Source organism: Eleutherodactylus coqui, chromosome 4 (genome assembly GCF_035609145.1).
Source record: "Eleutherodactylus coqui strain aEleCoq1 chromosome 4, aEleCoq1.hap1, whole genome shotgun sequence".
Classification (NCBI taxonomy): Eukaryota; Metazoa; Chordata; class Amphibia; order Anura; family Eleutherodactylidae; genus Eleutherodactylus; species Eleutherodactylus coqui.
The window spans coordinates 292,952,823-292,975,822 of NC_089840.1; the positions used below are offsets into that span (position 1 = coordinate 292,952,823).

The window sequence follows — 23,000 nt, forward strand, 5'->3', positions numbered from 1 at the left end:
TTAATAACAGAAAGAAAATCATCACAGTGAAAATTTCCTTTGTTAGACATTTACAATTGATTCTTCTGCTACAGTGAAAAGACTGAACACTGAGCACTTTTTCTGCATTTATACTGCACGATTATCGTTCAGGTTTATTTGTTTGAACTAATTTTGAGTGATACTTGTCCCTTGTAAACGGCCCGTTACATCATTCATTTGGTTTAAACTGGTTTTCCTTTGAAGTATAAAGAATGGTCATGTTCTGATGACTCATCTCTATACTGGCTTCATTGTGTTAATAGTCATTTCGTTTTTCTTGTCCCTTGGTGTCTTTTTGTCTCAGGTGATAAACATCATTAACATAATGTAAGGTAAAACTCGCCTGCTGTAAGCTTATCCTCAGTATATCTTTATGTCTAAATCAAGCATTACGCAGACAATTGTAAAATATGCCAGTTTATTGAATAGCTCATGCTTGATGATAAATCTTTTGCATGTTTAGACAGTCTAGTCTTAGTTTATACAAACTATTAGTTGGTTTAATTTTTCGATAGATTTTGCACCAAAATGAGTGCATTTTGACAGGAAAAGGAGCAATTAACCCATGTCCCTTTTCTGGATGCCACACCTTTGGGGTGTTTGCAGATCCCTGTGGCACAATAAGGATCTGTCACATCTGTCTCCTGAGACTTGTGGTTCTGCAGGTGCTCTGGAGCTTGCATGCTCAGGTGTAGGGGATTGTGCTGACTGGGCATGTATGTGGCTCCATTCAGCCAATCACTTTAAGTCAGAACACATAAAAGCAGTCTTCCCAGGTGTGGGTATGGTCAGCAGTCTTCCCAGGTGTGGGTATGGTCAGCAGTCTTCCCAGGTGTGGGTATGGTCAGCAGTCTTCCCAGGTGTGGCTGTGGTCAGCTTTCTCTGATCCCATTTTTATCTCTGTGTGGTGTGAAAAGGTTCTATGTGTGGTGTCTGCAAGAGAGGTTTGTGGTTTAGTTTGGTTATATCGCTGGACTCCTGTTTAGTGTAGAGACTAGCGATATTTCAAGGAGGCGTGATGTGACCTGCTAGCTTCCATATGTTGGCCAATACGTCAACAAATGCCTGGCATTTATATCATTAACATCTGCTACTAGTGATTGTGTGTTGGCTGCTGTAAGGTGTGATGATGGCTTATCCTGTTCAGTTGTTTCTGTCGGTGGTGGCATGTTTATGCATTCTAGCTTGGGTGCCTGGGCTTCTAGGGGCATTAAGGGCCCAGATCTGAAGCCCGCTGGGCCGCCCTTTATTAGGACGACCCCGCTCAGGTAGGTCCTTGATCATCTTCCTGTGTAGAAGATATATCTATAGTTAGAGGTATCAATGGTAAATCAATGGTTGTTTCACCCGGCCTTCCCTATTCATGGTAACGTTCATGTGGGATCCTAAAAACTGTCACCATATTTATCAATGTTTTGGCGCATAGTAGCTGTGATTCTCTGTCCTGTTGTTACTAAAATATGGCAGTTTTCTTTCAAAGACATCGTCATTTCAGTGCCAAGGTCGTGTGCGATATTGCAGCTCAGCCTCATTTACTTCAGTGGAGCTGGAGCACAATCACAGACCCGACTCAAGGACAGGAGTGGCGCTGTTAATGGAAGAAATCTGTCATGGTTTTTTTATTTAATTCTGGACATAATCTTCAAGGTCTACAAAATGCGTGTTACTTGCTGTCCCATTAATAAGACACAAGGGTGGATGAAGCACAGAAGGTTTATTCATGAACAGTAAATATGCAGCAGGTACATGAGGACAACACTCTGTGAAAAAGGGTGTGAAAGCTCTTCAGGGATGACTCTGATCCTAGAATCTCCCCGCAGGGAATGTCTCTGGGAATAAAAAAGATTAAATTAGAAGCTGTAGTACAGACAAGGTGATGAGTGCCCTCCGAGAGTGCTGCAGGGACTAGAGCCAGATTCCCCCACACATTATAGATCACTGGAGATCCAGCAGCAGGACACCCTGCAATTTGTCTGCTTTTGAGGCACCTTTCTAACAAAAAGGGATTGTAGAGTCCTATAAACTTTTTAAAGTCTTAATTTCTGTGAAGCAACAATTGCATGCATCCCTGGGGATTTAGAGAACTGAAGAGACATTCAACCCCCCAGACCTAGGGAACTAATTAGACACAGATCCCCAAGGACTTAGGGAACTGAGTAGGAATACATCCACCATCTCTGGGAACTAAATAGACAGTCAGCCCTAGTGACTAAGAGAATTAAGAAGACATTCATCCCTGCGGACCTAGGGAACTGAAGAGGCATTTACCACTGGAGATATTCATCCATGGGGACTTAGGGAGCCAAGGACACATTCACCACTGGAGATTTAAGGAATTGAGCAAACATTCATCCCTGAGGACCTAGATCCCTACGTAAACATTCATCTCTGGTGACTTAGGAAACTAAGTTGACATTCATTAACTTTATAAATTAAATAAGCTTAACAACTGAATAAATTCCTGAGGATTTAGAGAACTACATAGATATTCATTCCTGGGAACTTGGGGAACTGAGAAGACCTTCCCCCACAGGGACATAGGGAACTGTGTGGACATTCATCCTTGAGGACTTAGATCCTTAAAGGGGTTGTCTCGCGAAAGCAAGTGGGGTTATACACTTCTGTATGGCCATATTAATGCACTTTGTAATGTACATCGTGCATTAAATATGAGCCATACAGAAGTTATTCACTTACCTGCTCCGTTGCTAGCGTCCCCGTTGCCATGGTTCTGTCTAACTTCGGTGTCTTCTTGCTTTTTTAGACGCGCTTGCGCAGATGCATCTTCTCCCTTCGGCTGGTCTTGGGAGCATCGGCGTTTTGGCTCCGCCCCCTTGTACGCATCATCGCGTAGCTCCGCCCCATGACGTGTGCCGGTTCCAGCCTCCTGATTGGCTGGAATCGGCACATGACGGGGGCGGAGCTACGCGATGACGCGAAAAGGGGGCGGAGCCAAAACGCCGATGCTTCCAAGACCAGCCGAAGGGAGAAGATGCATCTGCGCAAGCGCGTCTAAAAAAGCAAGAAGACACCGAAGTTAGACGGAACCATGGCAACGGGGACGCTAGCAACGGAGCAGGTAAGTGAATAACTTCTGTATGGCTCATATTTAATGCACGATGTATATTACAAAGTGCATTAATATGGCCATACAGAAGTGTATAACCCCACTTGCTGCTGCGAGACAACCCCTTTAAGCAGACATTCAAAGCTGGGGACTAAGGTAACTGATGAGATATCTAGCCCCAGGGTTAATGGGAACTGAGAAGACATTCACCTTGAGAATTAGGGAACTGAGGATTTAGATCCTTAAGTAGATATTCATCTCGTGGGATTTAGGGAACTGCGTCGACATTCATACCTGGGGACATAGTAAAGAGAGGGGACATTCACTCCCAAGGACAAAGAGAACTAAGTAGACATACATTCCTGATGACTTAGATACCTAAGCAGACATTCACCCCTGAGGCATAGGAAACTGAGGAGACATTCACTGCTGGGGACTTAGGGAACTAAGAGACATTTATCCCTGAGGACTTAGATTCCTCAGTAGACATTCATTTCTGGGGACTTAGGGAAATAAGTCAACATTGATTTAACCTTATCACTTCAACTGTAATGAGACTATGCGATAAGAGTGTGTAATTGGGTGATGCTCAAACCCCAAGGTGGGTCTATTACAAGCTATAAACAACTTTGGTAAGTTTTTAAAAATAAAAAAAAAGTAGATTTAGGAATAATTTTTGTATTGCTCATTTTGGAAACAAGGAGTGAATCAATTTGTCTCAGTGGAAAATTCATTTGCTCATCATAAATAAATGTTTTTAATTATTGTCCTGTTTTGTAATAAAATTAATTTGCTTTAACTATTCTAAGCTCTGTGTGGATCATTTTTGTGTTCTCAAAGCTGGGAAAATGTGAGATTACATACCATTTACTTAAATAACTGTCTATACACATATGTCCTTCCTTAGAGGAGTTTCCAGGAAGGGAAAATACTCACCTGGTCCAGTGGTGTTGGAAACTCCAATCCTGCCTTTGTTGCAAGAGCAGGTCATGTGATATGGCCTTTTGTTGTTTGTAATGTCAACACAGAGGCTGGCTGTTCAGCTGTTACCTTTTGTCTCTGCTAATGCAGAGATAAAGAAGGAGGTTGGCTTAATTATTCAAATGAGTCAAACCAACCCCTTGTGATGACATCACAGGCAATGTAAGGTACTACATGACCATGTGTAAGAACTGGGCTGGAAGTGGAGGTTCCGACACCTCTAAGAGGAAGAGGGGTCCTCCTCCCTGGACAATGTCTTTAACTTACATCTCCCAAGAGGTCTTGCATAGAATAAAAAAAACAAAAAACTAATCTGTCTCCATAGGCTCCCATATAAAAAAGTATACTTTTTGGTTTTGTAGAGGTAACATGACAAATGGAGGGGAAAGAAGTTCAGAATGGAAGATGTTGAGATGGGTGAGATGTGAGAATGGAAATTGGGAAGACTCTGGTTAGAATCTGAAGAACAGTGAGCATAGGATTTAAAAGGATGCATTTCAGGTTACTAAATATAGAGTATCATGTGTCCAAAATGGAGAAAAGCATGGAAGTGTATTCAGACTGAAGGATAATTAAACTTGTATATCTGAATGGCCATTGTTGATATCACAGAGGTGATGTGAAAGAACTAAAGGTCAATCACAGTGGAGAACAGCACCCCCTATAGTTATACTTCCTGGTTGCCACCTCTGCCACTACACAAACCCTTCCATCAGCTTGAAACGATTGGTACCATTACTCATTGGACCACGCCACACCATGTCGGAAGTCCTCTAGGGTCCAATTAGTAACTTCACTAGCTCAACTGAGGCCCTGTAATTGATGTCATGGTGATAACAGAAACACTCTGGTGGTCTTCTGCTCCTATATCCCATGGAAGGTAAAGAATGCTGCACTGACCTGTGGGATATACGTGTGGGGTCTTCTGCATTGAATGTGAATTTGATTTCTGCTGGAGTTGCTTGTCTGCTCGAAAGTACAATTCTAGCAAGATGCTGCCAGTCATGATCACTAAGCACCCGTGGGTGGCCATTGTGGGTAGTAATGCCTTCAATGACATATTCCTGATACACAAGTGACACTGCGGGTCAAGGAATGTTAAATGCCCGCATAACTTCAGAAATTGAAAGTCCCATCTCTCTGGCCCCTACTACCATGCCTTGTTGGAACTCGAATAATTCACATTGCCTTGCTATGAGAACACTGGCCAGTGTTCAACTCCACTCACAAGATAACACCTCACAACTTACACAGGTGTGGGCGTTCCCAAGCTATCCAATGAGGTAATTCCACTTCATCAATTTACATACATTTATTCCAGGACTTCTGCCATGCCCGTGTCATGGGGAGATAGAAGGAAATGTGCCAAGAATGGAGGACAGTGAAGATGAAGAGCAGAAAGAACAGATTTGGAGAATGGAGGACCATGGATCCCACTCTCACCTCATTCACAGGTCCCCAAGTAGCTGATCGTCTTCTCCTCTTCTGCAATAAAACAAAAGAAAACACAAGTTAGAACACTGGGACCAGCAAAGCCGCAGAAGGCACCAGGCATGTCTAATGGACAGGACTGACATGACTATGGACTCCTCGTGGGCAGTGCCCAATAGTGCATCTCATGGTAAAGTCAGGCTACCTTCACACTATCATCATTGTGATATACATATATAGACCAGAACTCTGACCACTCCTGTTAATCTTGCAGGTAAAAAGGTAGTTCCCAATGGTGGCTGATGTTCATAGACACCACAGAGTGGGTACAGCAGTGTTAGCAAATAAGGGCAGCATGATCGTCCACTTGGCTCTTCCCCTAGATGGAATTGGGGTGGACAAACACCAGGTCCTTCATGGCTAACATAGTTTGTATATTGTGGGGTCAACCAGCTCTAGAGTGATGCCCCATAGATGCCAGCTAGGGGTCTCTCTAGGGTATGAATGCCTCTGCGGGTCTATGTTACCTTTCATGTAGTAATCATAGATTCTAATGATGGCTGGTTTCAGGTCGCTCACTGGAACCTTCCGTTCTGCATGAATCTCCAGGGTCTGTGTCTGATTGGTGACCTGAGAAAACAGGAGAGAGATGCTGAGGATTTACATGACTATACATTATTGTATCAGAAGACTTGGACATATCTGCCTCATGTTGTTCTGTTTATTGTCCTAGTTGCTACGGCGATACGATACGTGATATTTCCCTACATTTAACTTATATTTTATATCCTTTAGCGTTGATTGCTGTTTTTTCCTCTGTAGTCCAGGTGCACTTACAGCATAACAGAAGTCACTCCTGGTCCCCTGGAGAGCCAAAGATTCAGGCAGCAGCAGAAGAAAACCCCAACACAGATAAGTGGAGGGGTAATAATCCGAAAATACAAAAGTGAACTGCCTAGGCAGTAAAAAAATACTCCAGCGCTCCCGACTAAAAGCTTGAAAAAGGCACCATTGGAATGCAGAAACACGTTGCACCTGTACCTTTCCCTCTGTTCACATCCCGGCAACTTTTTTATGTCATTGTACTAAAAAATGGGGAGCGCAGAGGTTTTTTTTTTTTACTGTCTACGCAGATTTGTCCTCCTCGTACAGTGTTCTGTATGTCACACATAGAGAAAAGGAGATCCTGCTCCCCTATCTCTATTTCTCCCATACACCGTACACAGAGAAGAGGAGATCTTGCTCCACTATCCTTATCTCTGCCATACACGGCACACACAGAGAAGAGTAGATTCTTCTCCCGTATCTCAATCTCTCCCATACACAGCGTACAGAGGAGATCCTGCTCCCTATCTCTCCTATACACAGTACTTAGAGAAGTGGAGATCCTGCTCCCTTATCTTTATTTCTACCAAAAGCAGTACCCAAAGTAGAGGAGATCCTGCTTCCCTATCTCTATCACTCTCATGCTGCCCTTACTCTATCTCTCCTAAACACTGCAAACAGAAGAAGAGATCCTGCTCCCCTTTTTCTATCTCTCCCATACACTGCACACAAACAGAAGATGAGATGCCGCTCCACTATTTCCATCTCTCCCATACACTGCACACAAACAGAAGATGAGATGCCGCTTCACTATTTCCATCTCTCCCATACACAGCACACACAGAGAAAAGTAGATTCTTTTCTCTTATCTCAATCTCTCCCATACACTTCACAGAGAAGAAGAGATCCTGCTCCCCTTTTTCTATCTCTCCCATACACTGCACACACAGGAGAGGAGATCCTGCTCCCATACTCAGCACCCAGACAATTGGATATCCTGCTCCCCTTTGTCTTTTTCGCCCATAGACGGCACACACAGAAGAGGAGATTCTGCACCCCTATCTCTATCTCTCCTATACACGGCACACACAGAAGAGGAGATTCTGCACCCCTATTTATATCTCTCCACACACACATCACACAGAGGAGATCCTGCTTCCCTATCTCTCCCATACACAGTACACAGAGAGAAGAGAAGATCCTGCTCCCCTATCTATCTCTCCACACACACACATCACACAGAGAAGATCTAGTAGCATGAGACAACAGTAATCAATGACAGGCGGAGGGCCTGCTTCTGGTAATCTGTCTTGGTTGCCTGCTGTTAGAGACAGACTACACAAGGCAGCAGGCAGTAGACATCAAGTTATAGGGAACCACCCTAGAGAGATTTTTCAACACAAAAAATGTAATTTTAGGCAAGTAAAGGGATTTGCAGTTTTGTCTATTATCACATTGGCTATTATATAAGCACAGGTTTATTTACAAGTTAATGACCATTTAACGCATTTGGGAGCAGGCACAGTAAATATATGGTGCCTGGTCCTGGGTTTAAAGCCCAGCCGTATGTAAAATTATGGTGGGGATTTAAGTCTCTTGCTCTGCAATCAATCAGAGGTAGGACGGGTTGTTAGCTGTTAGATACAGCTGATAACCCAGAGGAGAAGGCAGGAGGGGTTTTCAACCCTTTCTGCCTTTTCTTTCCCAGAGTACACAGCGCTCAATGAGCACTGTGTACTGAAAAGTGGAAGTGTAGCTTTCACTACAGGAGCCAATGGGGTCACGTGATCGCCGGGATTCCCTGCTAAAGTAGAGCTGCAGGGTCGTACTAGACCCCGACCAGCTCTGCCAGTGACTGATGTTTTTCCCTGTAACTGGGGCTCCTATGGATGCCCCAGCTACAGTGGGAAAGTGTCAAATACAAAAAAAAAACATGTGAATGTCCCCCAGAGGTCTTATATGATGTCATGGGGGACATAGATAGTAAAAAACATAATTACATAAAAACAAAATTACAGAATAAAACAATATATACATAAGAAAATAACCCAAAACCGACGCTATAAGCGCACTGTAATCCAAAACCATACATATTATATATCAAAACATCCGGAACAAATAGAGGAACCCGTTCCCATACTTTATTTTAGCATACATATACTAAATTTTAAAAAAAAGAAATGCTAAAAATAATTTTTAACCCCAATAAAAATAAAACGAAAAAAGTCAGTGAAAAAGATATTTTTAAAAAATCACCCCATATGTCACGGGGAAAAAAAACGCAGTAAAATAATTTTGATAGCTAAAAGGAAAAAAGGGGGCAGTAAAACCACCAAATGGGTAAAATCCCTAAAGTACCTGGTCCTTAAGGGGTTAAAGTGACAAGGTGGAGTTTTTCTTTAAAAGTAACCTCCGGTTCTGCTGCTCCAGCATCAGGACAACGTCTCACCTTTTCTATGTAGATGGACACACAGTCTTCACCCTTCTCCACTCTGTTCACCATCGGAAGTTTCTTCAGCTGCAACAAATGACCAAATATTACATCTGAGATTGAAGAACGAGAGCTGCAGATACTGAAGTCTCCATGGTTGTTCATTAAAGCCTCTCCAATGAGTGGACATTATAAAGAGTGGCATACGTGGGCACTGTATATATGTGTAGGGGTGGGGTAGGCAGAGCAGAGAGGGTACATTCTAATACCCCTGCTTTGGTTACCAATGGAGTCTCCCTCACCCTGTGTAAGCCAAGACCAACTACACAAGTTATAATGGCTCCAGCATTCTATTCATGAATAAGGTAGCCCTGGATGATCCAAACTACAAATGATGAGGACCTGCACAGCTGGGAATAGTGGGAGGAGGCGGTGACTATAACCCCTGCGGTGATCATCTCTGGCTGGGATTCAGGGGTTGTAGCACTGGGATGACAGTCATAATGACTGAGGAGCGGAACCTAAAATATATATTATCACATCAGTTTATAGGTTGAGCAGGGAACCGGAGACCAAGGCTGCAGCTCAGGAGATATCAGACACAACCCAATCCTCCGGCTTCTGGATGAATGTGGACAGATTTGGAGGAAGAACCAAAGTTTAACTCTTCACACTGGGCCATTGTTAGCACCTAGCAAATGCGGGCAGATGCTGGGGCCCAGTGAACCTGGGGGCCACTGAGGGGTGGGATCAATCCGGTCTTCATTCTTTGAAATCAATTGTATGCGTCTGTAGACCACAGATACAATGGATTATGACAGAAGCACTGCAGGAAACCAACCACTTCCCGTTCTGCTACCCGACACCTTGAACTTACATCACTTGTCGACTTCTCCGCCAGCCCATAGCCAGACAAGAATTTGGCTTCCAGAAGAGCCATGTTAGTACACGGACGTCCTCCTTTATAGCTGCGGAATCAGATGAGAACAGGAACAGACTTATATACAACAATATCTGAAGGCCGCACTGACTAAAGGCATGAATGTAAGGAAAGGATTGTGTCTGCAGCTCTCGGTGTGATTGGAGTATATGATAGCAAGTAACTGCAAAATTATGATTGCAGCTCTGGATGTGACTGTAAGAGCTGATATAACTGGGTGGGCTGTGACGGTCTATAATATGGTCTTCCTTATAGATGACGTCTCTTACCTGAACTCCACCGCTATCACCATTTTGTCACCTTTCATGCACTGAGGTTTCGCTGACATGTCAAAGGCATCTTCCTTGGCGGCAGGTAGAGTGTTATGTACCTGAGTGACCTGTGCAAACGTAACAACAGGAGAGACCCAACAGGTAAGAAGAAGAGACAACATCCGACTCCCCCTCCCCAATTATATGAAGGGGTGGTCACTGCACAGTACGTACCTGCGCAATTACGGTTCCTCTCCCAGTCGCGGTTATCGTGTACTCTCCGGGGATTTCAGGTAGCTGAATCTTCTGCTGGAGCAGGCGGTTGTCGTCATCCACATGGAAGCGGTGGTGAAAGCCTTTCTCGTTCGTCACTTCTATGGTCGTTTTTCCACCTTTCACCATGGTACGACTTGCAAACATTGACATTGCTTGAAGAGCGACCACTGTGTCCTGAGGACGAGAGACGGGCGAAACGCTCAAACGTGAGGTGTGGGGAAAGAGTGTGAAATACACGGACTGTACGTCACTAATGATACTCACAGATGTAGGGCACTAAACACATTAAAGGGGTATTCTGAGACCAAAGTCAGATTCATAAATAACCATAAATCATCTCACAGGGCTCCAGTAACATAGTATGTAAGGCCGATAAAAATCCTATGTCCATCCAGTTCAGCCTATTACCCCCCAATGTTGATCCAGAGGAAGGCAAAAAATGATAGAAGTCAACTTTTGCCATTTAAGGAAAGAAAATTCCTTTCTGACTCTAATCTGGCAATCTGAATAATCCCCGATCACCGACCCTTCTGAAGTTATTAATGAATATGACATATAATATTGTATCGCTCAAGAAAGAGGTCCAGACCTCTCTTGAACTCTTCGAATTTGCCATCACCACGTCCCCACTGCTCTTACAGTAAAGAACCCTCTTCTTCGTTGATGTGGAAACTTCCTTTCTTTCCGTAAAGAGTGCCCCCTTGTTACAGTCACAGTCCTGGGTATAAACAGATCATGGGAGAGATCCTTGTATTGTCCCCTGATATATTATACATAGTTATTAGGTCGCACCTGAGCCGTCTTTTTTCTAAACAAAATAATCCCAATTTTGATAACCTCTCTGGGTATTGTAGTCCGCGCATTCTACTTAATACTTAACTGCCCGCCATTGTACCCGCTCAAGTTCTGATATGTCCTTCTTGAGTACCGGTTCCCCAAGCTGTCCACAATATCGCATGTGTGGTCTGACCAGTGACTTGTAAAGAGGAAGAACAATGTTTTCATCATGTGCCCCTGGACCTCTTTTGATGGACCCCATGACTGGTTGCTCCATTTAAGCTTACAGTTACACATTGGTGTTGGCCAATCAGAGAGCAGTGCACAGTGTACAATAGCTAGCTAGAAAATTGTGGCAGCCATCTGGTATGGCTGAAAAGGGACCCAGATTCGGTCAATCGAGGGACATTGGCATACAAGAAAAACAGCAGCTAATTACCTCACCCTTACCCCCCACAATGTCCAGTCCTGCGAGAGAGTTGATGGGAGCATTATCAAGGCCTCATACTGTAGTAGGAGCACTAGGGAGGCCTCATACTGTAGTGGAGGCACTAGGGAGACCTAATACTGTGAGGGAGCAATAGAGAAGCTTAATACTCTGGTAGAAGCCCTAAAAATGCTCTACACTATGGTGGGAGCACTAAGGAGGTCCCATGCTTTGGTGGGGGCACTAGGGAGGTCTCATACTTTGGGGGCACTAGCGAAGTCTCATAATATAGAGGGAACACTAGGGCGGTCTCATACTATGGTGGAAACAGTAGGCAGGCCTCATCCTTTGGTGAGGGCATTTGAAGGCCTCAATGTGGTGAGGGCACTAGGGTAGCCTCATATTATGGTGGGGCAATAGGACGGCTTCATACTCTGGTGGAGGTACTAGGGATATCTCATACTGTGGTGGGAGTACTAGGGACACCTGATACTGTTGTGGGAGTACTAGATACACCTCATACTGTGGTCGGAGCATTAGGAAGGCCTCATACTATTGATTGAGGCCACTAAGGAGGCTTCATATTGTGGTGGGAGCACTAGAAAAGTTTCATACTCTGGTGGGGGTACCAGGGAAGTTTTATACTGTGGTGGGGGCACAGAAGAGCACTCATACTGTACTGGGGGCACAACAGAGGTCTCATACTCTGGTGTGAGAACTAAGAAGGCCCTACACTGTGCTTGCGCCACTAGGAATGCCTCATATTATCGTGGGTACACTAGGGAGGCCTCACCCTTTGGTGAGGACACTAAGAAGGCCTTAACGTGGTGAGGGCACTAGGGAAGCTTCATATTATCGTGCAGCAATAGGGAGACTTCATACTATGGTGAGGGTATTAGAAACATCTCATACTGTGGTGGGAGCACTAGGGAAGCCTCATACTGTACTGATGGAAGTAGGGAGGCCTCATAATGTACTGAAGGCAGTAGAGAGGCCTCATAATGTACTGAAGGTAGTAGAGAGGGCTCATAATGTACTGGAGGTACCAGGGAGGCCTCATAATGTACTGTAGGAACTAGCTAGGCCTTATACTGTAGTGGGAGCATTAGGGAGGCTTCAGACTGTAGTGCAAGCACTAGGGAGGCCTCATACTGCAATGCAAGCACTAAGGAGGCCTCATACTATAGAGGTGCACTAGGGAGGTTTCACTCTAGTGGCCTCATACTCTGTTGGGAGCACTAAGAAGGTCTTATACTGTAGTGGAGGCACTAGAGAGGCCTCATACTGTGATGGGCCACTAGAGTTGGCCTCATTTTGTCAAGGGGTCACTATGGTGAAGGCACAACGAAAGTCTCAGTTTGGTGAGGTACACTAGGGAGGTTTCATACTATGGTGGCAGAACTAAAAATGCCCTACACTGTGGTGAGGGCACTAGAGAGGGCTCATAGTATGGTGGGAGCATTAAGAAGATCTTAAACTGTGGTGGTGGGGCACTAGGGAAGCCTCATACTGTCTTATCAGGCCACAGGGGGGACTTCATACTGTGGTGGAGGTGCCAGAGAGGCCTCATACTGTTGTGTAGGCACTAAACAGGTCTCATACTGTAGTGGGAGCTCTAGGAAGGCCTCATATAATAGAAGGGGCACTAGTGGGGTCTCATACTATAGAAGGGGCATTTGGGGGGTTGCATATTCTGGTGAGGTGCACTAGAGGCCTCATACTCTATTGGGAGCATCAAGAAGGCCCTATACTGTGGCAGGGGCACTAGGGAGGTCTCATACTGTAAAAAGGCCTCAAACTGAACTGGGCACTAGGAAAGTTTTATACTGTGATGGGAGCCCTAGGTAGGCCTCGTACATATAGTAGGGTCACTACTGAGTCCTAATACTGTGGTGGGAGCACTGGGGAGGCTTCATACTGTGGTGGGTGGTGGGAGCACTAGGGAGGCTTCATATTGTAGTAGGGATACTATGTAGGCTGGAAGGCCTCATACTGTGTTAGGGATAATAGGGAGGCTTCATACTGTGATGGAGGTAAGAGGGAGGCCTCATACCAAGGTAGGCATACTAGGGAGTTCTCATACTGTGGTGGGCACACAAGGGAGGCCTTAAACTGTGGAGGGGGAACTCTGAAAGGCCTCATACTCTGGTGGGAGCACTAGAGAGGCTTCATACCCTGCTGGAGGAACTAGAAAGGCTTTATACATTGGTGAGTGCAATAAGGAGGCCTCATACTGTGGTGGAGGCACTATGGAGGCCTCATACTCTGATAAAGGGACTAGCAATATAGAGGAAGCACTCCCCACTCCCTCAACTGAATGGACAGGGCGTCTCCTGCTACCAGGACTAGGATCCTCTCCCCGTCAGTGGCTTGGTCCAGAAGGAAGAGAGGACTACTGGTGCTCCTTGTGTCGGACTTAAGCACAACCAACCATTTATGATGCAATCGGGAAAGGGACTGTCAGACGCTTCAAGTGCTGAAGAGAGGAGGCTCTGCACCCCCGAGGATGTTGTGGTGACAAACTCGGGGAACTATTACTGTGTGCCACAAACAGAGCACTATGAAAATGTGTTGGCCAATAAGGGGACTGGGCAGGATTGCACATGGCTTAACGCAAAAAAATTGCCATGGTGAGCTATTCTCTGTTTTTTTATGCTCCGAACAGCCAGGTATAACAGCACCTTGGCGGCGTCACTGGCATGCATTCCTGGTCTAAATGGTTAGTGATAAGTTGCAGTTTCTGTTTATGGGAGGAAGAAAAGACACGTGGGACCATGTGTGCTATTTTCCTGTTACAGATGTAGCAAACGTTAACTGGTCACTTAAAAAGGAAAAGCCACGGAGAGTCAATGTATTGTTTGCTACCTCTAGAAGCATCATCCATCGGTTCTACTACATATATGATGTGCAGTATTCATGTCAGAAGAGCCACATTTTGCATTGAGAGATTTCAAAATGGAGTATGAAAAAAATGCTTTAATGAGGTCAGAGAGGTAGAAGACCAGTGGAGAAGGGGCTGCGATAGCCCCAACAGGAAGCATCAGGGTGCGAGTTGAAGCTTCGGTCTCTGCTTTCTTGCTTATTGTCAAGGTTTACTGAAGTAGTTTAATAAGATTTGATTCGCTGCCTCGTACCTGAGTGGAGCTAAAACCGCCTCTTGAGTTCTGTTGTCTGGATAACCAGCGGTTGATCGCCGCCATATCTCCGAGCTGCTGCTTTGTTGGGTTTTTAATAGAGGCCAAGCTCAGGAGGGCATAGGACGTCATCTCCACATCCACAGATTTTGGCTTTGACCAATAAGATTCTGAATCGGATTTGGTCTCCTGCGTCCAGTACAGTAAACCATCTGCAAAGAAAAATGGAAATACTCCTGAGGATACATGGAGGGGCACAGGCTAGACTGCAGGAACCACATGTGTCCCTGCAGAGACTGACCCAGCAGTGGATCTATGCCAGGAAGGTGGCGCTATGTCACTGCAGATCTAGAAGAGATGAATAAATGGGATCAGATGTAGAACATTTGCATTTTACCTGCTTTGCTGGCTTTTTCGTACAACTTCTCCATGACAGCAGCTCTGTTCTCCTCATTGTCAGCCAGTGTGTACGCATACGCCTTTAGTGCCAGCTTGTAGGTGGTGGCGTTCTGTAGAGGCTCATTCTGAATACACTTCAGTCCCTTCTCCACAACAGGATCCTACAGCAGAACACAAACAGCATTATTGATTGGGATGGGTAGAATTTTGCAGTGTTGTTCGGCAGATTACCCTCCAGCCGCGGCACACCTTGTTTCATACAATAAGGACCCTGTGATGTGATGTTATGAGGTGAGATCATATATGCCAGGATAATCCACGTCTGAACCAAGTTCAACAAAAGCTTCCATCATTAAAAAAAAAACCCTTTACTCATCTGACGCGTTTCCAACTAAAATATTTCCCTAATCATAGCACGTCATATCACACAGCGTACTGACTGGATGTAGATTCTCCCATTGAGGTCATTGCTTCCAACTTAGCTGCGTCACTCTTTCCAAACCAATACATCCACATCAAATAATTGATAATTTGTTATACAGTGAGTAGAGAAGGGCCAATAACAGGGGCGTAGCTAAAAGCTGATGAGCCAAAGTGCGAAAGTTCAGCTTGTTTCCCCCCCCCCCCCCCCCCCCGCCCCCCCTTCACAACTTCCCTTCATGGCTGCTGAAAAACTCTGCAAAGAACTTTACGCTGCGTCACTGGGTCTTTTAAGTGACATATCAATACAGTGCAGCACTAGCAGCCAGGGATGATACTAGCGGTATCACTTAACCCCCCGAAGTATAGTTCTAAATAATGCAGTCACCTTATAATAGTCAGATACCAGTTCTACGCAGTGATAGTGATTACAGTGCAGTTACCTCCAGTGATCACACGCGACGACAACTTTCCCTTCTTGTAAAAATGATTAATTTCTGCGCACCATCCTCATCCTGCCGCTCCCCCTGACACCCCTCTCAGTGCCTCCTTGTAGTAATAATTTTTGCATTTGTATCCCAAACTGTACAAGTGTCCGCAAAATAATAGTGCCTCGATACAGTAGGGCCTCCCTCACACAGGTGTTAGATACAGCGCTGCGATTTTGATCGTGGTGCTTTGCTGGGATTTACCTTAGTTTTCACTGACTTTTATCATTGATGAGGAGCGCTAAACAGCGAAAAATAGAACAGACTCTGCTCCAAAATCAGGGCACTGAAAAGTGGCGCAATCGAGCGGCTGTCTAAGAGGCTCCATTGAAAACAATGGGAGCGTTGTACCGCGATTACCGTGGCGCCAAAAGTGCCATGTTAATCTGTGTGAAGGAGGCCTTAGAGGGTGTTCAAACCTAGCAGAATTGTGGAAAATCACCACCAAAATCTGTGTCAATTTCTGCGTAAAAATCCACTACATGTTAACGTACCCTTATGTTTATTCCCTAGTACCAACCACAAGAACTAATTCCGCTCCTGAGTCTTCATAATGGTCGTAGTGTCACCCCTTGTGCGCCCCTTCATGCTGAGTGTGAACTGCCATCTGCAACCCTCCATGCCCAGTGTGGCCTCCCTTCTGTGGCCCCCATCACGATGAGTGTGAACCGCTTTCTGCAACCCCCCATTATGCTTAGTGAGCCTTCTCTTCTGTGCCCCCCCCCCCTTTTGCTGAGTTTAGACCCCGTTCTGCAGCCCCACATGCAGAGTTTGGCCTCGCTTCTGTGCCTCCACCATGCTGCTTGCGGTCCCACTTCTCTTCCTGTAGTCACACAGCCCCCTGTATCGCTCGGGTCAGGAAGATTACAGGTTACTGCATTACTCACACTGCTGCGTTGCATCTATCACAGCATCTCTGGGAGCATAGCCCGGATTGGCTCCTCCCACTCTCCACAGCATATGCACTGCACTGACAGCAGGAGAGGGGGCGGATCTAGTCCTCCAAGATGCTAGGACAGACTATGGCACAGAAGCGTGAGTAATGCAGCAACCTGTAATCTTCCTAATTGGAGCTTCGGGGGGACCTGTAACTAAAGATAATTGTTGGGAACTTGGTTCACATATGAATTGTCCAGGTCAGTGCAGCAGGTTTCCCCCTTGCACTACTGCTTCCCATGGGAGGATCAGAATATTGAGCAAGTCTCCAGGTGAGCTGGAATTGCCTTATATGTTATCCGTGAGAACGTGTATACCTAGTGACCTGAAAAGGGGAAGTCAGTAATTGTAAAATGAGCAATCGCACACTTACACTAAGATCTGAGCCAGACTCCAAAAAGGCAGCTGTAACATAGGAAGTTAGAGAAACCTCATCATCCACACCGCCCTGAGGAATCCGAAAAAGATATCATGTAAGTAAAGTATGCAACACTACAAAACACTGTACACCAGTAAGAATCAGCAGTGATCACCATGGGAGAGCTTCTTTACAGTAAGAGCGGGATATGTAACTCATATGGGCAGGATGCATACCTGATGATGAATGATGATGATTATGACATTAATACAAAGTATAGAGTTCTATATATTTTTAAAAACCATCCCCTACCCTCTCCCTGCAGACTGGAATCAGCCAGAAATGTTGTTTGTAACCTGCAGATTTGGGGTATTTCTCCTTCCTTCTGCTGCTTTCTGTATATTTTCTCTCTCCATGTGTTGACATCTTTTCTCTGCTGCTCTTCTCCTCTCACAGCAGGAGTCACAGATAAAGAGAGGAAGAATCTGCATCCCCCTCCTCCCCGACTACTATTTATAGTATTAAGATGGTCATACACATGATATAATGGTTGACCAAAATAGCCATTTCAGGTAACCATCATTAAAAAGAGGAATGCCAATGAATATTTACAATGGACGATAGTTGACAATCATTGTTTGCTTTAGACCTCATCCATCCTGTTGGCTGACCAAAGCCAAAACTGCAAGTGTACAGTATGGTATGATCTGCCGAAACCTTGGAGCTCACTTGCTATACTGGTCAAATCTCTCTCTAATAACATAAAAGTAGTAATACTCATGTGTCCCCACTCCCCCAGCACACTTGCTCCTCCAGTGGTTGGTCATCCGCTAGTCTTTACTTCCAGGCAAGGGCATGCATACCCTTATTAGAAAGTAGATGTTACCTCAACTGATCTTCCCTGTGCTATTGCGGGAATAAAAGGATGCAGGCTATCTATAAGCAGAGGGATGGTGAGGGAACACATAGATAACTTAAATTAATTCAAGTCTCAAGGCCCAGATGAATTATATCCTAGGATACTAAAGGAAGCAGCGGAGGTAATTGCTGAACCACTCGCCATAATCTTTGAAAATTCCTGGGGGATAGGAGAAGTCCCAGAAGATTGGAAATGGGCAAATGTTGTCCCCATCTTCAAAAAAAGGAAGAAGGTGGATTCAGGAAACTACAGGCCTGTGAGCCTGACTTCTATACCAGGAAAGATCTTTGAACAAATTATTAAACAGCATGTATGCAAGTACTTGGATAAAAATGGAGTAATTAACCAGAGCCAGCATGGTAACAAACAAGTCATGCCAGACAAATCTAATTTCCTTCTATGACAGAATTACTGACTGGGTTGATCTGGGAAATCCGGTGGATATAGTATATCTTGAATTTAGTAAAGCATTTGATAAAGTATCTCATACCATACTTATTGAAAAAATGACCAAATATGGGATTGACAAGGCAACTGTTAGGTGGATTCACAACTGGCTGAGTGATTTACTCAAAGAGTGGTCATAAATGGCTGCACATCCAAGTGGACGAATGTATCAAGTTGGGTACCACAAGGCTCTGTCTTAGGCCCAGTGTTGTTCAACATTTTTATAAATGATCTAGAGGAGGGAATTGATGGGAAAATGATCAAATAACACTATGGAAGAGAAAGCAAGTATTCAAAAAGAGCTAGAAAACCTTGAACAGTGGGTGGCGATGACAGAATGGTATTTAACAAGGAAAGTGTCATGTCCGTGCGGCACACAAGCACATGCTTAGCACGGACGCAGGGTGATGTTCATGACTACTATAGGACATAGGCTTATGCACCATAGAGCAGTGCGCACCACAACTGAAATACGTAGCCCAGATGAAAAGCCAGTGCGACACAAAAGTATTACACACCGCACGGCAACAGGGAACGTACAAACAGTTGGAAAAAGCCACACACCACGCTATGCAGGACAGTAGCACCACTCCAGGGAGAGGGAAGGAAGCCTGGCCCTAACCTAGCAGGAAGGTGACAGGTTCCTCCCTAAAGCAGAGTCATTGCCTCGATAAAGGCGGCCCCACTGGTCTTCTTTCTGGGCCCTGGAGAGATAAACTGACATGCAAAGCAAAAACAGAAATGGAAAGGCAACAATACAACTGCAAAAGAACGTGCAGAAACTTATCTGCAAGTAGGAAAAGACACCCAGCACAGCAGAGCTCTAAACACCAACTTTTCCACTATGAAATGGAATAAGCAGCACTGCTCACCAGGAGGGGTGAGAATATATAGCCACTCTGCACCTGAAACAATTGCAGAGTGCAAAAAAAAAACACACCTCCATCCTACTCTCAGGCATGGCTAATCCAGCATGCATCCATGCAGCAAGGCAGACAGCACCAGCAGACTCTGCACATGATGCATTAAACCTTGACCTGCTTAACCAGGCAACAGGTCTTTGCCTGTGTTGAAGCCACCATGCCACAACGTTATTGAACCAACAAGCCATGTAGGAAAGATGCAAAGTCCTACATCTGGGCAAGAAAAATGAAAAAAGCACATACAGAATGGGAGGAATTGGGCTAAGCAGCAGCACATGTGAAAAAGACTTGGGTATACTAATAAGTCATGGACTGAACATGAGTCAACAATGTGATGCAGCAGCCAAAAAGGCAAACACAATTCTGGGATGTATTAGGAGAAGCATAGAGTCTAGATCATGTGAGGTAATTATCTCCCTCTACTCTTCCTTAGTCAGACCTCATCTGGGATACTGTGTCCAGTTCTGGGCACCCCACTTTAAAAAAGACATAGACAAACTGGAGCACGTTCAGAGAAGAGTTACCAAGATGGTGAGTGGTCTGCAAATCATGTCCTATGAGGAATGGTTAAAGGATCTGGGAATGTTTAGCTTGCAGAAGACAAGGCTGAGAGGAGACTTAATAGCTGTCTACAAATATCTGAAGGGCTGTCACAGTGCAGAGGGATCAGCCCTATTCTCATCTGTACAAGGAAAGACTAGAAGCAATGGGATGAAACTGAAAGGGAGGAGACGCAAATTAGATTTTAGAAAAAACTTTTACAGTGAGGGTGGTCAATCAGTGGAACAGGTTGCCATGGGAGTTTGTGAGTTTTCCTTCAATTGAATTGTTCAAACAAAGGCTGGACAAATATCTGTCTGGGATGATTTAGTGATCCTGCATTGAGCGAGGGGTTGGATCCAATGACCCTGGAGGTCCTTCACAACTCTCCCATAATATGATTCTAGGTATGCCCTATTTCCTTGTACAGTGCATCAGAGAAGAACATAAAATGGAGCAATTAGGTCTTGCTCCAGGACTCTCATGAAGGGAAGTAGCTCAAGAGTTTTATTGTAAAAAAAACTCCACATAATACAAGGCGGAACTATGTTATAGCAAATCACTCGAAAACAAAAGAGCGTTGGCTGGGCATGTTAACTAACCAAACTGGGTGTGCTGTCCAATCATATACTAAGAGAAAGAAATGTATCAAATATATTTCTGGGATGATTTAGTGAATCCTGCACTGAGCAGGGGGTTGGACCTGATGACCCTGGAGGTGATTTCCAACTCTACCATTCTATGATTCTAGGATAGCATTCTATGTATACCACAGAGGTGACCATGTAGCTGCTATGGGGTTTATGGAGAGAGAGGGGCCCAGCATTCTTCGGTTCCATGCACTTTTCTACTGGGTGGCTGAAGCCAATGCAGAACACCCCTCTCCAGATGAACTTAATGCCTTAAGAGTCATGGAAAGGGAGTGGAGGGAGAAAAAACAAACAAACACCCGACCCTGGTGTCCTGGGCACCAAATTCCAGCACCTTAATAAGGGGCACATTTGTTTTTTTATGCATGTCCTGACATTGAGTCATGTGATCTCTGCAGCAAAACCAGTGACTGCAACAAGCACAAGATTATCAGGAGGAGCACCAGGAAGTGAAGACCAGTGGCAGTCTGGCCACCAAAAGAACAGAAGCAGTGGGGGGGCGGAGCAGGGACAGGTGAGTATTATCTCTTTTATGTTAATCCACGACTCTGGAGCAGTTTATTTCCTCCCCGGATAACCTGCTTCACTGTCGTTCCTGGGATCGTTGATACAAATGTTCCCATGGACAATCATGGTCTTAAATGTATGGCCAGCTTTATAACTATATGCATCTTTTTAGAATTGAAGTGGCTTGTAAATGTTTACAGAGATGCTGCAGGAAAATGTGAACTACAGTCTGATGGGAGGGGAGGAAGATGTCACCAAGGTAGGATTGGTACACTTCCCAAGAAGCACTCTACCCACAAGCCAAAACTAGCACAGGTACCAGAAGCCTCTATTTTACTTCCCCTGAAATGAATGGCCAGAAGAGGGTGAATGAACATAAGGTCTATCCTGTAGCTACATTGAGATTATTCTCAGTGAGAGAAACCACGTAATCTTGTAGATATATCTTTTAATGACTAACAAAAATACATGATGTTACAGCAAGCTTTTGGGTGGTTATTATCGACCCTTCGTCAGGCTTATGAAACTGGTTTGGATGGGGCACAAATATAACACAAACGCAGAGACGACACCCCTCTTGATCTAAGCAAATGTTCGCACACAGAAATTTGAGACTGTCTCGCACTCAAGACTTAAAATAACACTAAACAACCTGAGAAAAGAGATAAATAATCAGTCCACTGAGCTAAGGAATGTGACAGTTTTATGATGTCTGTTATTTCTCCTTTAAAGTCCAAACATAGAAAGAGATGGAAATACCAGCCCTGCATCACCACCTATTGGATGGCAACATGCTTACAAATCAATTCCCGAAATTTTATGAAGTTTAAATAAAACAAAATAAAAAACAATGATTGGAAAGAGGACACCCTTCTTGACCTGCATCAGACCTTTCATATTCTCCACTTATGCAAGAATCCCAGGCCGAAGTTGATTTCATTCTTGAGGGCATCAAACATGGCCATAAATTTTTGCTCCCAAATTCTTCCGTGACTTGAAGTTGCTCATCAGTGTGATAACTCTCATTTGCTCGATGCCATGTCCGTGACCACAAAAATGTTTTGCCATAGGTAATTCCGTCTTTTCCTCTCTAATTGAGTGGCGATGAGATCTCTTCCTGGCTCTCAGTTTTTGTCTTGTTTCCCCAATATAAAGCCCCTCAACAGAACATTCCCTGCACAGGATCAGGTACACAACATCGGACATGGAACATGTGAATGTCCCAGGGATCTTACAGTCCTGCTGTGTTGGGGATCCATATCCTGTTCGCGGTCAGTATATATGAGCAGATCTTGAAGTTCCTTACATTACAGGGATAAGTTCCTATTTGTGTGTCCAAGGGAATGCACCTGTAACTTAGGAGGGGAGGTTCCGGGAATATGGTTTTCAGATGGTCATCCTTGTGTAGGGTATGATGGAGTTTCTTTGCAGTCTTACTTAGAACCGCTAGCTGTGAATTGTAGTTCACTACTAGAGGCACATGTCTGTTTTATTCTTTCTCCTCGCATTGAAGTAGTTGATTTCTGGCTATCCTGATGCCTCTGGTGATTTGGTCATTAATTCAGGGGGGATAGTAGCCCTGATTTAAAAATGTTTTTTGTTTTTTTTAGATTGTGTAAATGTTCCTCTCTGTCTGTTGGGTTAGAGCAGACCTGGTTATATCTCATGGCCTGGCTGTAGACAATGGACTTTTGATGTGCTTAGGAATGATCAATGCATTCCACCCCACCATAAACCTTACATTAAGCTACCCATATACAGAAATCAACTTCTTGGACACCACCATAAAAAATTCAAACAACTCAATACAGACATCCCTATACAGCAAACCAATTGATAGAGCAACATACCT

General features: G+C 44.6%; 1 protein-coding gene across 4 annotated transcripts in view; it reads right to left on the reverse strand.

Moving 5' to 3' along the window:
- Window positions 1-1,716: 1,716 nt before the first annotated feature.
- The window catches only part of LOC136626390 (alpha-2-macroglobulin-like protein 1), a 209,018-nt gene continuing 187,734 nt past the window's right edge, over window positions 1,717-23,000 (reverse strand). For 3 of the 4 annotated variants that reach the window (XM_066601393.1, XM_066601391.1, XM_066601392.1), the window contains 10 exons: window positions 17,178-17,252; window positions 14,959-15,121; window positions 14,562-14,773; window positions 10,182-10,397; window positions 9,966-10,075; window positions 9,634-9,724; window positions 8,775-8,843; window positions 6,028-6,130; window positions 5,513-5,554; window positions 1,717-1,850 (listed from right to left, as the gene is read on the reverse strand). In XM_066601393.1, the coding sequence (XP_066457490.1) occupies window positions 5,514-5,554; window positions 6,028-6,130; window positions 8,775-8,843; window positions 9,634-9,724; window positions 9,966-10,075; window positions 10,182-10,397; window positions 14,562-14,773; window positions 14,959-15,121; window positions 17,178-17,252 (1,080 nt within the window). In that variant the 3' untranslated portion in view covers window positions 1,717-1,850; window position 5,513. Of the gene's footprint in view, window positions 1,851-5,512; window positions 5,555-6,027; window positions 6,131-8,774; window positions 8,844-9,633; window positions 9,725-9,965; window positions 10,076-10,181; window positions 10,398-14,561; window positions 14,774-14,958; window positions 15,122-17,177; window positions 17,253-23,000 lie in introns of those variants that run through there. The other variant, XR_010792651.1, reaches the window with a different exon arrangement.